At 44.6% G+C, this 13,740-nt stretch overlaps 2 protein-coding genes across 4 annotated transcripts in view; both read left to right on the forward strand.

Moving 5' to 3' along the window:
* Window positions 1-146: 146 nt before the first annotated feature.
* Window positions 147-7,692, forward strand: TACSTD2 (tumor associated calcium signal transducer 2). The gene is given in 4 exon segments (XM_054072991.1): window positions 147-4,653; window positions 4,656-4,739; window positions 4,742-5,129; window positions 5,131-7,692. Coding segments are annotated over 4 exon segments (864 nt in total). The 5' UTR covers window positions 147-4,556; the 3' UTR covers window positions 5,426-7,692.
* A 4,651-nt stretch (window positions 7,693-12,343) lies between these two features.
* Window positions 12,344-13,740, forward strand: part of OMA1 (OMA1 zinc metallopeptidase) — a 30,468-nt gene continuing 29,071 nt past the window's right edge. For 2 of the 3 annotated variants that reach the window (XM_054072944.1, XM_054072946.1), the window contains exon 1: window positions 12,344-12,502. The gene's annotated coding sequence lies outside the window, so the exon portion shown is untranslated. The other variant, XM_054072945.1, reaches the window with a different exon arrangement.

Consider the following 13,740-nt stretch of genomic DNA (forward strand, 5'->3'; position numbering starts at 1 on the left):
TCTCTTTCTGTTATGAAGTAGAAGGTGCAGAACCTGATCACAGGAAAATGTGAGCCCTTGATACTCAGTGATTCTGCCAGAGCAGATGCAAGAACTGAGGACTTAAAAATACTGATGAATCTCCAGTGCTCTCTTCTCTGTTCAGGTCTGGTGCGCAGATTGAGATCCTGCTACTGTGTATGATTTACAAACCTGTTGTATCTCTCTGTATAAGGCATGTTGACTCAGTCTGTGTATGCACTAAAATGTCATCTTTGGCACTTCCTCATTAAAAACATTGCACGGCGTTCTGTATTTCTAGTTTTCCTCTTGGCAATGAAGCTTTCCTTCCCTGCGGCGTCCTGATCTGCGATGTAAGGTGTTCTTTTGTGGTTTTGCATAGGTTAGAAAAATAACAAAGTATAAATGTGTGAAAAGGTGTAATTAGTTCTGATGCCTAGGGAGGGAATTTTGAACCTCTTTGTAACAAGTAGGTTATGTTCATTGTCCACATACAGTCTGTTCCCAAGTGATAAGGCTGGATGTCAGCATTACTCAAGTAGTGGTAACAATGTGCTGGCTACATCTCTATTTAATGATTAAAACTAGTTAATGGAATACAGGTCTATTTTTTTTTATTTAACAGTGGTGTAACGTTATAAAAGCTTTGAGCAAGACATGCTTTTGAAGCAGCTCTCTCTTGAGAAGAGGACATGGTGCAGTATTGAGCCTTTGGTACGCACACAGCCTGTGGGTTCTGTAGGAGTTCGTTAGCAGGGTGGTGTGGGAGGAAACATAACTGCTATTGCCATTATCATCCAGCATCATCCCACGATATTGGGTGTAAATTGGAAATACTGCATTTGTGATGCCAAGTAATTTCATTGTTAGGAGACGTGGTAAGAAAATTACCAAACTCTTTTCATTGTTTATTTTTACTATGTTTGATACTAAGTTTAGAAGCTGCATGCTTCTAAGAAGATAAAGATCTGTTTGACTAATGCTATCAGTCCCACTATCAAACACGTAAAGCATTACATGTTCTTATTGGGAAGATCTGGGGTTTATTTTGTTTCCATCAGCTCTTGTGTGCTGGCTTTTGTTTAGAGCACCTATGCTGGACCAATCCCAAGTTTCTGTTTATAAGACCAGCTGTGATGGCTTGCCATGTTGTTCCTCAGGACATGGAAAATGGTTGAGCCACCAGCAGAATGAGACCATTTAAACTCGGAAGAGTCAATGGTTTAAAAAACCAACCAACCTTAAACCCCGACCATATAACTTATGGGGATTATGGGTGTTTGTTGGCTGAGCCAAGTTTTGCTGTCCCAGTTACCGGTGAGGCTCCTCCACAGGGATGTATGTATGCCTTGCATTCCAGTGGAGGGAAGGGGACTCCCTCCCCCCCAGCAACCAAACTGATGGTTAACATCATTGCCATTGATATTAAGTACTTTTTTGTCTTTTGCCTGCTGCTTTGGTATTCCTAAGGGACGGCATTCAGGAGTCTGTAATAAGGACTGTATCTGCATACCATGAGAGATGCGTTCCGTATGTGTAACAGCTGCTTGTCTAGAGTGTAAGGTCTGGCTTTTTGCTCCAGGTCAGTAGCAATAAGGAGTGATTCCGTGGAGTGTGTCACCACTGGAGGGAGCTCTGTCACAGCTGGTTCCACGGAAGAGCATACCCGTTCCTAATGGTGCCTGATGAAATTTAATGTACAGCGCTGTGTGCCTTGATGTAGCTTTGTTTCCTTTATTTGTTCTTACAAACTTGCTGCTTTCACCTCCTTCAGAAACCTTCCTGGTGGTACTTTGTGTCAGGGATGCCAGGAAGGTAGATTTTTATTGTCTGCACAGTTTTCCCAGGTAATCCTTGCTGTAGGATCACTAATGTAATGGGTTTGGTTCCATGGGTGACTCTAGTGAAAGTAATGATCAAATTACAATTTCAACTGTATTCATTAGCCAAAACGGATTTGGCTGTGTGGGTTCTAGCTCTGTTTCTGCCAGCAGAAGGAGCCAGAGTAGGTCCTTTACATTGTACCAGCAGAGAATCTGCTCTGCTGGGCATTACTGAACTGTGCAGACATCACGTTGTGCAGGTGAAAGCAATGCTATGGAGGTGGAAGGCAAGCAAGCCGGGGTGTCCAGTGCCCCGGCAAGGTGGGCTGTGGCAGACCAGCACAACCTGGCCTCTGCGAGGGGGTGTGCTGTGCTGCTGCTGCAAACCCCGCTGAGGCTGCAGGGGACACTGGGATGCGTACAGGGTGACTTCATCTGGCCCCTTGGAGCTGGCGCATGGGAAGTAGCTGGCTTTTCCCATCCCAGTGAGCACGATAATCATATTTGATACTGAACAAAGTATTTAATGGTCTATATAAAAGCATTCCGGTTGTTTAATTGGAAATGTCTTGCTGTTTTACATAGACCCAGTGCCCTGTTTTTATGAGACTTAGAATTGTGCTGAGAAATTGTTTCCATGGAAGCAGAGATCACTAAAGAAATAATGCACTCCCTATTTCCTACAGGATTATTCCTTTTACAGTCTGCTGTTCTAAATAATTAACTCTTGTAGTTGCCTTACATCTTAGCATGGATTCAAGGAAGTAATACTTCTTATTTCTTTTAGTGTCACAGAGGCATTATTTGTATACGTGCCTATAAACAGATGTATGTATAGAGATATTCGGAAAGACTTTTTATTTTTAAAATAAGTCTGTTGCTCTTGTTTGTAGAGGAGAAAACTCACTGGTACAAAAAAGTCACTTCTGTTTTGACAACTTATGCAGAGCTGTCAAGGAAACTTAAAATCCTTCTTTGCCCTTCTCTTGCCTCTGTTTGGCACATTTTGCTTAGAGATGGGCATACTGGAAAACTGTCAGCAGGCTCTGGCCAGCTTTGAAGGGAGAGACAATGAATGCAGTTTTTAAGTATGGTAACAGAAATGAGAATCTTCCCTGTGTTTTTTCTTTCACGTATTTTGACAAACCACCTAATTTTTCTCCACTGTGTCTATAAAAGGGGAAGCTGCCAAATGATAACATGAAGCTGAGAGCAGCCATAGATGTCTATAAGCATCATACAACCAAACTACTGTTTACCAAAAAGGCCTTTTGCTGCCTGTCCCTATGTCCCTTTCCAAGCACAAGCAGTTTTTATCATACTATTAACTGTACATCTTTTATTTTCTAAGAAAGGTAACTACTGTTATTTCTGTGTGAAGGCAGGAGAAATGGTGAGGTGTGATAATGTGCTATAAAGGAGTCAGGAGTAATTTGAAGAACTTGCCTCTGCTGCCTCAAGTAGCATGCATTTCTGTGGCTTGCTTAGAAATAGGTCTGGCTGAAAAGTTCAACTCAACTTCTCTAGAGACAGAGGGTATCTACGCCTGGAGCTCTAACTTTCAAGCTGTACCCTGTTACAAATACGGGCTGGCAGACAGGGTGACTTCCCTCTGCTCATCAGACACAAGCCTCGCTGCATGTAGTCCAGCTTGCGCTGATGTGAAGCAGGACAGGCCCTCAGGACAGCAGCAGCACAGGTACAAGAAGCTAGCTGCAAGGTGATATGCACGTAGCTGGATGGGAGAACAGCATCTGCACTGTTCTGTGGTTGTTACTGGTCCCAAACTAATGATTTATAAAGTGTCTGACAGTGTTTGACAAATCGCATAAATGGGAGTTGCTTAATGCAAACTGGAAAATAGCTTGCAGCAGCAGCCAAAACACATGGAAATGGTAACTCGTGCTTTGTCGATCTTTAGGATGCTTGGGAGCTACTGGAGTGTACTTTGAGAAGCATTACTCTCAGTTCAGACTGAAAAATTCCTTCTGTAACAGCTAACAGCTTTGTAAGGGTAATGCAGGCATGAAAATCATCATTCTTAGTACTGCTTTGGGATGAGGATGTGCTGAAGGAAAGCAGGAGGGCAGCTTTCTGTGCTGGAAGATGAGTGTGCTTCTGTGCTCTACAAGCAGGAGAAGAGCTGGCAAACTGATGAGCAGTCATTCCTCCTGAGCTGGCAGTTATGCCAGGCAGCGCAGACACAACTCCAAAAGGCCTAATTTTATATGTGTATGAGAGTAGAAAGGAAGAAGTCTGTAACTCATAATATTCTAGGCAGTGAAATGAAACAAGCCCTATGACGGCAGTCACAGGAGTAATGATGATGGAAGAGTAGGATTTCTTTGAACAGAAATGGGAGAAGTTCCTCAAACGTGCCTTTACATAATCCATGAAAAGTCTAAAGAAGGAAAAGGGTGAGCTGCTTGTGCCTTAATCCATAAGGGAAGCCCAAGGTAGGTCAGTTTTTGTCTCTTCCCTGTTGTTTTCCTCATAAAGCAAGAGGGGAGTTGGGCATTGGTGCTGCTCCCCAGGCAGTAATAGATGGAAGCACAGCTTCGTGACTTCTCTAGGATTTGGGTACGAGATGTTCGTTCTTCTGGAAGGAGAACCTGCTTGGTGGGTCTGTAATGAATCTTGATAAAGGGAGCAGCACACCAGCATGTAGAAATGAGTAGACTGTCAATGGGTTAAAGATTTGGATATTGCCTGCTGCCACCTGGGACTTTATCCATGCTTTTTCTGCCTGGGGTTTTGCAGAGTTTGACTTGGGTGGTAGCTTCATCAGCACAGGACAACTGTACCTGCAAGCAACAAGTGGTGAGTACGTGCCCAGGAACAGATCTGGGAACTGCACCTGCACGCTGGCAGGTTCAAATCACAAGGCAGGCTTTACAACACTGATGTCAAAATGCCTGTGATGAAGAGAGAAATTATGCCTCTGACGGAGAAGCGCTTCTGGGGCTTTGCCTGTGGGATAAGGATGGCATTTACATTGCAGACTGATGACAGTGGTATTGTCAAAGCCAGGCAGTGTGATCAAACCAATGCTTCCTGGTGCGGAAGCGCTGTCAGAATAAGAACTGAAAACGGTGACAGAAGCCTGAGTTGTGGTGAACTGGTTGGAATGAACTGGATCTACATTGAACTGAAGCACAAAAAAAGGTCCAGTGCCTTCAATGAACCCAACAGCACTGCCCTGAAACATCTGTTTGAGAGCCAATAGAAACTGTCCCCCAAGTACATCACAGCCATTGGGTATGATTACCCGCTTACCCAAATCTGCCTGAATGATGGTGACTTGGAATTCCAGACATGATATAGATAGTGCTGATATAGCCTGTTACTTTGAAAAAGAGATAAAAGATGACTCCATATTTCATTCTTGCAGTACGTTAACTGTCTCTATCAGTGGAAATGCACTGGATATTGAAAAGCTACAGACTTACTGTGTTGATGAATAGCCACCAGAGTTTTGCATGAGATAACTGGTTGCTGGTGTTAGTGCTGGTGACAGTGGTGGCTCTGGTGCTACCGTTATTGTGAGGGGGCTGCAACAAGAAAATAGGAGAAAGCTGAGATTAAAAAAATGGGTGAAATAAGAGGATCAATGTTACGGCTGCCCTGATACGAAAAAAGAAAGACAACAACAGGAAGAAAAGGAAAAAAAGGCACAAAATACAAATAGCAAACACATTCAGTGTGGATGGATTTAGAAAGTTTTTTTTCCTTTTTGTAGGAATTTGAGGAACTTGCACAATAATTGTTCTAAATTATTCTTGTTTAGTAAGAATGACTTTTGGGGTTTGGACATAAACTAATTTGTGAGTCAGTGATCCGCCTATTTTAAATGAGTCCCAGTTTAGGGGCTAAGAAAACTGTTAAAGGTGTGTGCGCAGCAGAACACATTTACTGGTACTGCAGGCCTGGTTTGGCTTGCAGAAATGCTGAGAGGCTCTGGGCTGATCTGTGGACTGAAATTTCAGTACTTGCCTTGGCATAACTGAGTTATAGAGCTACTTGTCCATCGGTGAAGAGGGCTTTTAAATATGGGTTGTTGTGGGGTTTTTTTCAAGTTGCCAGAACTTATTTTTATCAACAAATACTTTCAGCAATGCCACTAAATAACCAAACAAGTTTGTGATAAAGTTCTCTACAGCACTAGAGGCTTTTATACAGTCATTTGTTAGGAAACATTTCTGTGGTCACTTCCAGGTTCAGAGATCCCAAGTTTCCAAGTTTGTATTCAGGCAGCACAGTGAGCTATTCCCACTTGCGCTCTTTAACAAGGGTCTGACACTCCTCGTCAGCGAAGATCCCTTGATCCCAATCCAAGTGTAAGTTAACCTTGGTCTGCTGCCCAGATTCAAACTCTGGTAATAGTTTTCTGTCTACCTAAATTCCCCTTGCAATTTTAATGGGAGGAGATATTTTTCAGTGCTATGCGGCTTCACAGAAATACTACACAATGCTTTAGGACAAGCTGAAAAAGAGCTTTATTCTAGCAGAGCTGCAGGGGGAATTTAAGAGCAGAGTGTAATTACTGAAGTTGGAATTTGGCCAACACACTACAACTGGACTTCTTTGCTACCTGTGCATCTGCTGCGTTCCTTGTTTGGGAGGTCATATCCACTGTGAAGGGCATTTTAAAGGAAACAATGCTAGTTGCTTAATGTTGAAATATTGGTAGTTACATTCTCCGTACTGCATATGGATGTCTGCAAGTCCCATCAGTCTAATCTGCTTACGTGCAAAATCAGACCACTACATCCAGGCACTGCAGCAGGGTCAGCGCTTTTGTTCTGTTAATTACTTGCAACATTACTAGTTTGTAATTCTAATAACGGTAACACACTACTTCTAGGACAAACTGTTAAATACGCATCTGTGCTTCTACTCAATGAACAGAATACCAGGAAAAGTGCAGATGCTTTCATTCAGTTTCTGCCTCTGCTTATATAGAGGGGGAGACTTGATGGTTTCGGGGGGGAGTAAATGATGAGATTTTATATTAGAAAAGAATATAAACACATGGGCATAATTTGATTAGGAAAAGCTAAAGTGACTAACAAAGAATATTAACAAGTAACAGTTTCGGTGTCTTTCTTTTGTTCCGATTTTTCTTTTTAGAAGCTGAGATTGAGAAGAGAGGTGGTTGTGGTGCCATTCATATTTGTATTAATCATTAAAGGACTGCCCCTTGAAAATCATATTGTGGTCAGTTATTTCCTTGCTCCTCGTGAAGCAACAGCAGGCTGAATGCTGCTGGAGAATGGAAACGCACTAGGGTCATTTAACAGAAGTGATAAGGTATGTGTCTGCAATTAATCAAAAGAATGGGAAGATTAATTGCAGTGCAGAGCTCAGAGAACCTCTCTTTGGATTAGATCATTCTATTTGAATAAAGCTATGTAAAGCTACTGTAGAATCTGGACGTTAATAACAACAGTACCCGCTGCTCCTGCTAAGCTCTCATTTCTCTCCTGCTGCTCCACTTGTATCACCTCTCAGGCTATATGTAACTATCTTTTTGCACATGGTAGACCATGTATTTTACTGTAACAGTCCATGATGTCCACTTTGTTTAGCCTTCTGTCCACTGCCACTACCCCCACTGAAAAGGAAAAAATTAACTCCTCGTCGGCTTTAAATTTTGCAAAATTAAAGTGCTTTTTATGATTAATTTTAATTAGAAATTTCTAGTTATTGTTTTCCTGATTACATCACTCTGTATTAATGGTAGGTTTGTTTGTCTTATATAAGTAAGTAGGCTTTATACTCTTTGCCGTGGGATCTGTGGGCACAGCCAGCACGGTGATAGTGATAGTAGGTGGTGGTCTAGCCAGCACTGGCTGACAGCTTTGGGGCAGTGCCCTGAACAATGTGATTAACATCGGTCTTGTATGAGTTTCTAGAAGTCTGCTCAGGCATAAATGCATTCAGGGGGTGGTTTTGTTCTGGAATGCTGTTTTAGTACTCTGTATGTATGATACACAAATATTTATGCACCTGTTGGTGGGTAGAGGCAGAAATACACCTGTAGCTGAAACAGAAATGTGCCTTTGTGCTACTATCCACCTGGGGTTATAGAACAGATGGGCTGCTTGCTTTAAGGATGTTGAGCCATCACCTAAATGGTGTTCTGCGCTTCCAGCTGGTGAAGGGCTGCCCTTGGAAAGCTCAAAATAACCATTGGCAGAGAAAAAAAATCTTGTCTCTGCCACAATGGAAGACAGTAGTGCTGCCCCTTCCACACAGTGCTGCTGCCTTTGTGCAGCTGCACGGAGGGGTTTGGGCCTTAGCTTTTAGCTTCTAGTTAAAACTTTTTGAACCACTCAGAATCTAAGAAAAGTGTCAGAAGCAATGCCAGTACTACAGCAAGGAAATGAAAGATAACGATTCCTGGACAGATTAAAACCCTCTTAAACTCTTTTCCTTCTACTTCCTCTGGTAAAATCCATGCCTGTTTATAGCTGCAAGAACATACTCTCAAATGCATTGACACAAAATCCCTGTGTTTGCAAATGACTGGTGTGTGCACACACGTGTTCCCACACCTACATTTAAAGACACGCATCCTTCTGTTAGAGCAGACAAGCCCTAGGGAAGGCTCTGTGGCAGCAAATCCTACATCACATCCAGCCAGCCTGCAGCCTGCTCTAGCTCTTATCAGTGGTAAAATAGACCAAACCTCCTGCTTTTTTTGGACTAAGAAAGAAACATCTTCTTGTCTCATCTTCCTCTGATTAAGAATAATCTCTGTGTGGTTATTTACACTGGGGTTATGGCCAGAGCAGGTTAATGATGTGAAACAAAATCCCTGCTGCACAAACACACCCAATGCCTCTCTTCTTGTTTAGCTGGTAAAACAGCAGCACCTGTGATGTTAAGCTCCTAATGACAAATAGAGAAAAGATCCCCCCAGTAGTCCTTAAAATGTTTAAATTTGGGGGGGGGGGGGAGAACTAAAAACAAACTAAACCAAACTAATTTCTATTGTTTGCATATCAAAACCACTGCTCAGAGAACAGTTAAAGAAGTAACAAATTGGCCTTTCCTCCATCTCCTTAATTGGACCAGTTAATGCTATTAAACAGACAGTCTTTCTCGTGCAGGTATAGTTATCCTTTCCAAAGCATTTCTACTGTTTTGCCTCAGGGTTTTAAGTACTGCAATTACCTTTTTTTAATGCTAAAATTAATCTTAAGTCATTACAATTGCTATCAGAGCAGCAAAAATTAACTTCCAAAACTTTTACAATTATTATTCAGCAGTTCCAACAAAATTTCTTGTCCCAGGATTTATCTAGTTAAAATTCCATACACGCCAGGTGTCCTGACAAGATTCACATCTCATTTTCATGACGATCCCTGTTCCCCAATGGATAACACTCTCACAGTCCTACTCCAGCACAAATCAAGCGCCGCAGAAGCAATTAGGGAGACTTTGTATTATCTAATGAGACTGAATGAGAATGCACTTCTAATTCTCCCCCGAGACTCACCAGCAGTGCTGGTGCATCATGCACCCAACTTTTCTCAGTTCTATTTTTTTTAAATAAACGTCTGTCCTTGTAAGGCTTGAAATGAGAAATCTCGGCTTTTTTCCTAGTCTGGTCGCTCCCAGCAAAGCTAAGTGGAATGACTAGAAAAGTAATTCAATGTGGCTCTGCTGCAGCCACTGCACTGTGCGCTGCAGACACACCCATGTTTGGCACAGGTCTGTTGAGTTCTCCTTTTTGCTTCCTATCTGCATCTGCTCTTTTCTGTTGTTGGAAATAAGATAGCTTTATAATTGTCTTAGTTCTGCTGAAGGACTTAAGCAAAATCTCTTGAGTACAGAAGGTTAATTAACAGTCCCCTTTTTCCAATCTCTGCAAATAAATTTTGCATTTGAGAAATCTAATGGAATAATTGTTGTATTTACTGTTTTCACTTACGATTTTATGCAGGTCAGCTGCTTCAACAGCAGTTTACAAACTATGTGTAAGGCTTAAAAGCTAAGAGAATAAAAAATAAGTGATGGATTATCCAAATTTTTGACAGTTTTCCAACAACTGAGCATCCAAGTTCCCCTCTGAAGTGCAGTGACTGTCAGATCTGGTAAGCTGAAAGCAACACTGGAGTTCATTTTCATTACATCATCTTGAGGCCTTCAAAAGCAGAATTTCCTAAAATGTATTTAATCTGAATGTTTGTACATCTGGTTCCTTAAGCCCAAGTATCTTGTCTGTATCTTACCCCAGAGAGGAAGAGAAATAGCTAACACACTTAACTCTGGATTGACTCATCCTGGGCCAGCAAGGTACCCAACACTACTGCAAGTCAGTGTAAGGCTGGCAGCACTAAGTGATTCCCAGGAATGCCAATGCTGAATAAAAGGCACTAACAAACTGTACATATGGGATATCTAAAAGTTGTTAGCAGAGAGACTTTAGTACCAAGTTGTTTCCACCTGAATATACAGCTATTTTTTTTCTCATATTTACATTTAAACTGTTTATTACATTTATTGTATTTGACACTTGCTTGGGTGAATAATTTCATACACATACAAAATCTCATTCAGTTCAGTATAACTAATATATAGGGAGAAACACAAATACTCATGGAAACATTACACAGGAAAATTCTACCTGTTAAAAGTGTAACTGGTTAATTGTGCTAAGGACTACTGCATAAGGTATGCATACAGTGTATGTGGAGAGCAAAAGCTTTTAAGTTCGTATTTACTCAATTTTTAGCCCCATCCTTGCACATTCAAAACATCCATTGAGTTTAACAGAATATAAGCAAGTCAGGAATGCAGAACTAGCTCCTATGCCCTCTCTGCACACAGAGTTAAACCATGCAACTGGAGAAACAAATAATAGCAGAAATAAATATGCAAAAGAAAAAAAAACCACATTCTCAGCACACTTGAAATAAAGTGGACACTTTGAGGTGGGAGAATGACATTTGCTCCGCAGAAGAAATGGTAGAAAGCCCACATGCTCAGCCTGAGAACACTGAATTCTAAATAAAGAAGACAAGACAAGCAAGCAAATACAAAGCCTAAGAAATATGGATATTAAGCATCAGGAAACATTCATGAGACCTTCCACCTCAGGTCTTCATTTCCTGACAGCTGGGACACACAGAGGCCTTAGGTTAGACAAAGTGCTTCTCTTTGCTACAGCTCAGCTGGCTTTGTAACTGGAGCCAAAAGTCACAAAAATTATTGCTGTGTTAATTGACTGACAGATTTTACTCATGACTCTTGGGATAATGGTGGTTGGGCAGGTCTTAAAGGAATTATGCCTAATGAAAACAGACCTTTCACCTATCACGATGAAGTTTCTTCTCAGGCTGGACTCCTAGAGCTGGTCAGTATTTTAGTATGTATTTTCCTTTGCAGCAGACCTCAGTCTTTGTTAACAGTCACAGGAAAAGGGCCCTGCCAGTAGAAAGGGATCATGGAATGGTTTGGGTTTGGGGCTACCTTAAAGATAATTTTTCCAACTCCCTAACACAGGAAGGGACACAACCCGCTGCATCAGGTTGCTCCAAGACCCATCTGACCTGGCCTTGAATGCCTCCAGGGATGGGGCTTCCATTTCTCTAGGCAACCAATGACTATTTCAGCAACTACTGAACAATCCTTGATCACGCTCACACACAGAGCACGTGACTGCTGAAGGCAAAGCCTAGGTTTCTTTACCTTTCACAAGACTGCCTTTGTTTATATGCAAAGCCCTAGGACCTTGATGAAGCCTGGGCTGCCACCATCACCCTATGTGTTCCAACCTTCACCCCTGCATTCAGCAAATAAACTGTTTTTTACATAAGACTTCATTCCACCAGCGGGATGAACAGGCCAAAACCTATGTATTACGCTAGCAGCTTGCCATTTTACTGGCTGTGGGAAAACAGAATGCACCGCCCCACGCTGCAGGGCCACAGCAAAGCCCGCTGCTCCCTTCCACTGGGGGTCACCAGCAGCCCTGGCAGCGGGATCATAAAAGTGGTAAAGCTGGGAAACGTCCCTACTGGCACCCAGGCTGACCGCAAATTCTGGAAACCTTGGCAATAACAAAGACTTCAGGTCTCCAAAGGCAGCAGCAGGCAAGGTCATGGCGTGACTCCTGTGAGCTCTAGGGCCTGAAGGGGCCTGAAAGCCTCCCCTTCATCAGCCGGGCCTTGGACACGGTTACCCGGGTGAGCCCCGGCCGAGAGGCAGGGCAGCTCCCGCCTGACCAGGGGGCCCTTCCCGACCGCGACCCCCGCAACCCGCACCAAGCCGCAACTGCTGCCACAAAATGGCGGCTGCGCGCGCCTCGGCCGACCCCGCGTGCCGGGTCCCGAAGCGGGGGCGGGGCGAGGGGGCGGGGCGGAGACGCGGGGAGGCGGAGCTTCTACGAAGAACAGGGCGAGGGGGGGGAGTCTCGGCGAGGACGAGGGGGTCGAGGACCATTGGCAGGGGCCGCGGGGGGCAGAGCCTCTCCGAGGGGCGGAACGGGGGGTCGCGGAGGCTCGGCGAGGGGCGGGGCGCGGCGCGAGGCGGGGGCGGAGCCTCGTCAGGCACCAGAGCGCGTGAGGGTTGGGGGGGTGATGATGCCGTTCCCGCCTCCCGCCCGTCCTGGCCCCAGCGGTGGCCGCGTGGCGCTACCCCGTCCTCCTCCTCCTTCTCCTTCCGGGGTGGTGAGTAGGGGGCGCGGTGGAGCTGTTGTTTCCCGGGACGGGTCCCGGCCTGTGACCGGGGGCAGAGCCTCCCCCGCGCCTCACGGTGGCACCGCCCCCGGTTCCCCGCGCTGCCCGCATCGCGATAGTCGGGGCCGGCGGAGGAGCCGGTGCGGGGCTCCAGGCCGGCGCTAGAGACAAAACATCGGCAAAGCCCTGAACAGGTCCCGGGTTTCCCCCTGTGGACCGGTGGCACCTGTGGCGAGGCGGCGTGTGGAGCGTTTCAAAGCGGAATGTTTTGATTTAAGCTGAAGTATAGTTAAGTTCTGGCTAAGCTATTGTACTTTTGGGGAGTTACACAGGTTTTCTTTACAATGATGTTTTCTAGGCGTTATTTGTCCTTGAAGTTGATAACTCCTTGTGTTCGGTGTCACCTGTGCTGAACAGGAGTGTCCCTTGTCATCACCACTGTTTGGAATCCTTACTAATCAAGCAGGGAGCTGGAGGCGGTTCCAGATCAGCAGGAGTTTAGACTCTTGTTATGTTTAATAGCGTTAAAATCAGGCCTTGGAGAGTAATAGAATCAGAGAGTGGTTTGGGTTGGAAGGGACTTTAAAGATCACCTAGTTCCAACCCCCTGCCATGGGCAGGGACACTTCCCACCAGATCATGCTGCCCAAGGCCCATCCAACCTGGCCTTGAACACCTCCAGGGATGGGGCAGCCACAGCTTCGCTGGGCAACCTGTGCCAGTGCCTCAGCACTCTCATCGTAAAGAAATTCTTCCTTATGTCTAGTCTAAATCTGTCCCCCTCCAGTTTATACCCATTGCCCCTAATCCTATCACTACAAGCCTTTGTAAACAGCCTCTTCCCAGCTTTCCCGCAGGCCCCCTTCAGGCACTGGAAGGTCACTATAAGGTCTCGGAGCCATCTCTTCTCCAGGCTGAACAACCCCAACTCTCAGCCTGTCCTCATATGGGAGGTGCTCCAGCCCTCTGATCATCTTTGTAGGCTCCTCTGGACCCGTTCTGACAGTTCCATATCCTTATGTTGAGGATTCCACAACTGAACACAAAACTCCAGATGAGGTCTCACAAGAGCGGAATAGAAGGGCAGAATCACCTCCCTCACCCTGCTGGCCACGCTTCTTTTGATGCAGCCCAGGATACGGTTGGCCTTCTGGGCTGTGAGCGCACATTGCCAGCTCATGTTGAGCTTCTCATCAATCAGCACCCTCAAGTCCTTCTCTGCAGGACTG

This window comes from Cuculus canorus, chromosome 8 (genome assembly GCF_017976375.1).
Source record: "Cuculus canorus isolate bCucCan1 chromosome 8, bCucCan1.pri, whole genome shotgun sequence".
NCBI classification, from domain to species: Eukaryota; Metazoa; Chordata; class Aves; order Cuculiformes; family Cuculidae; genus Cuculus; species Cuculus canorus.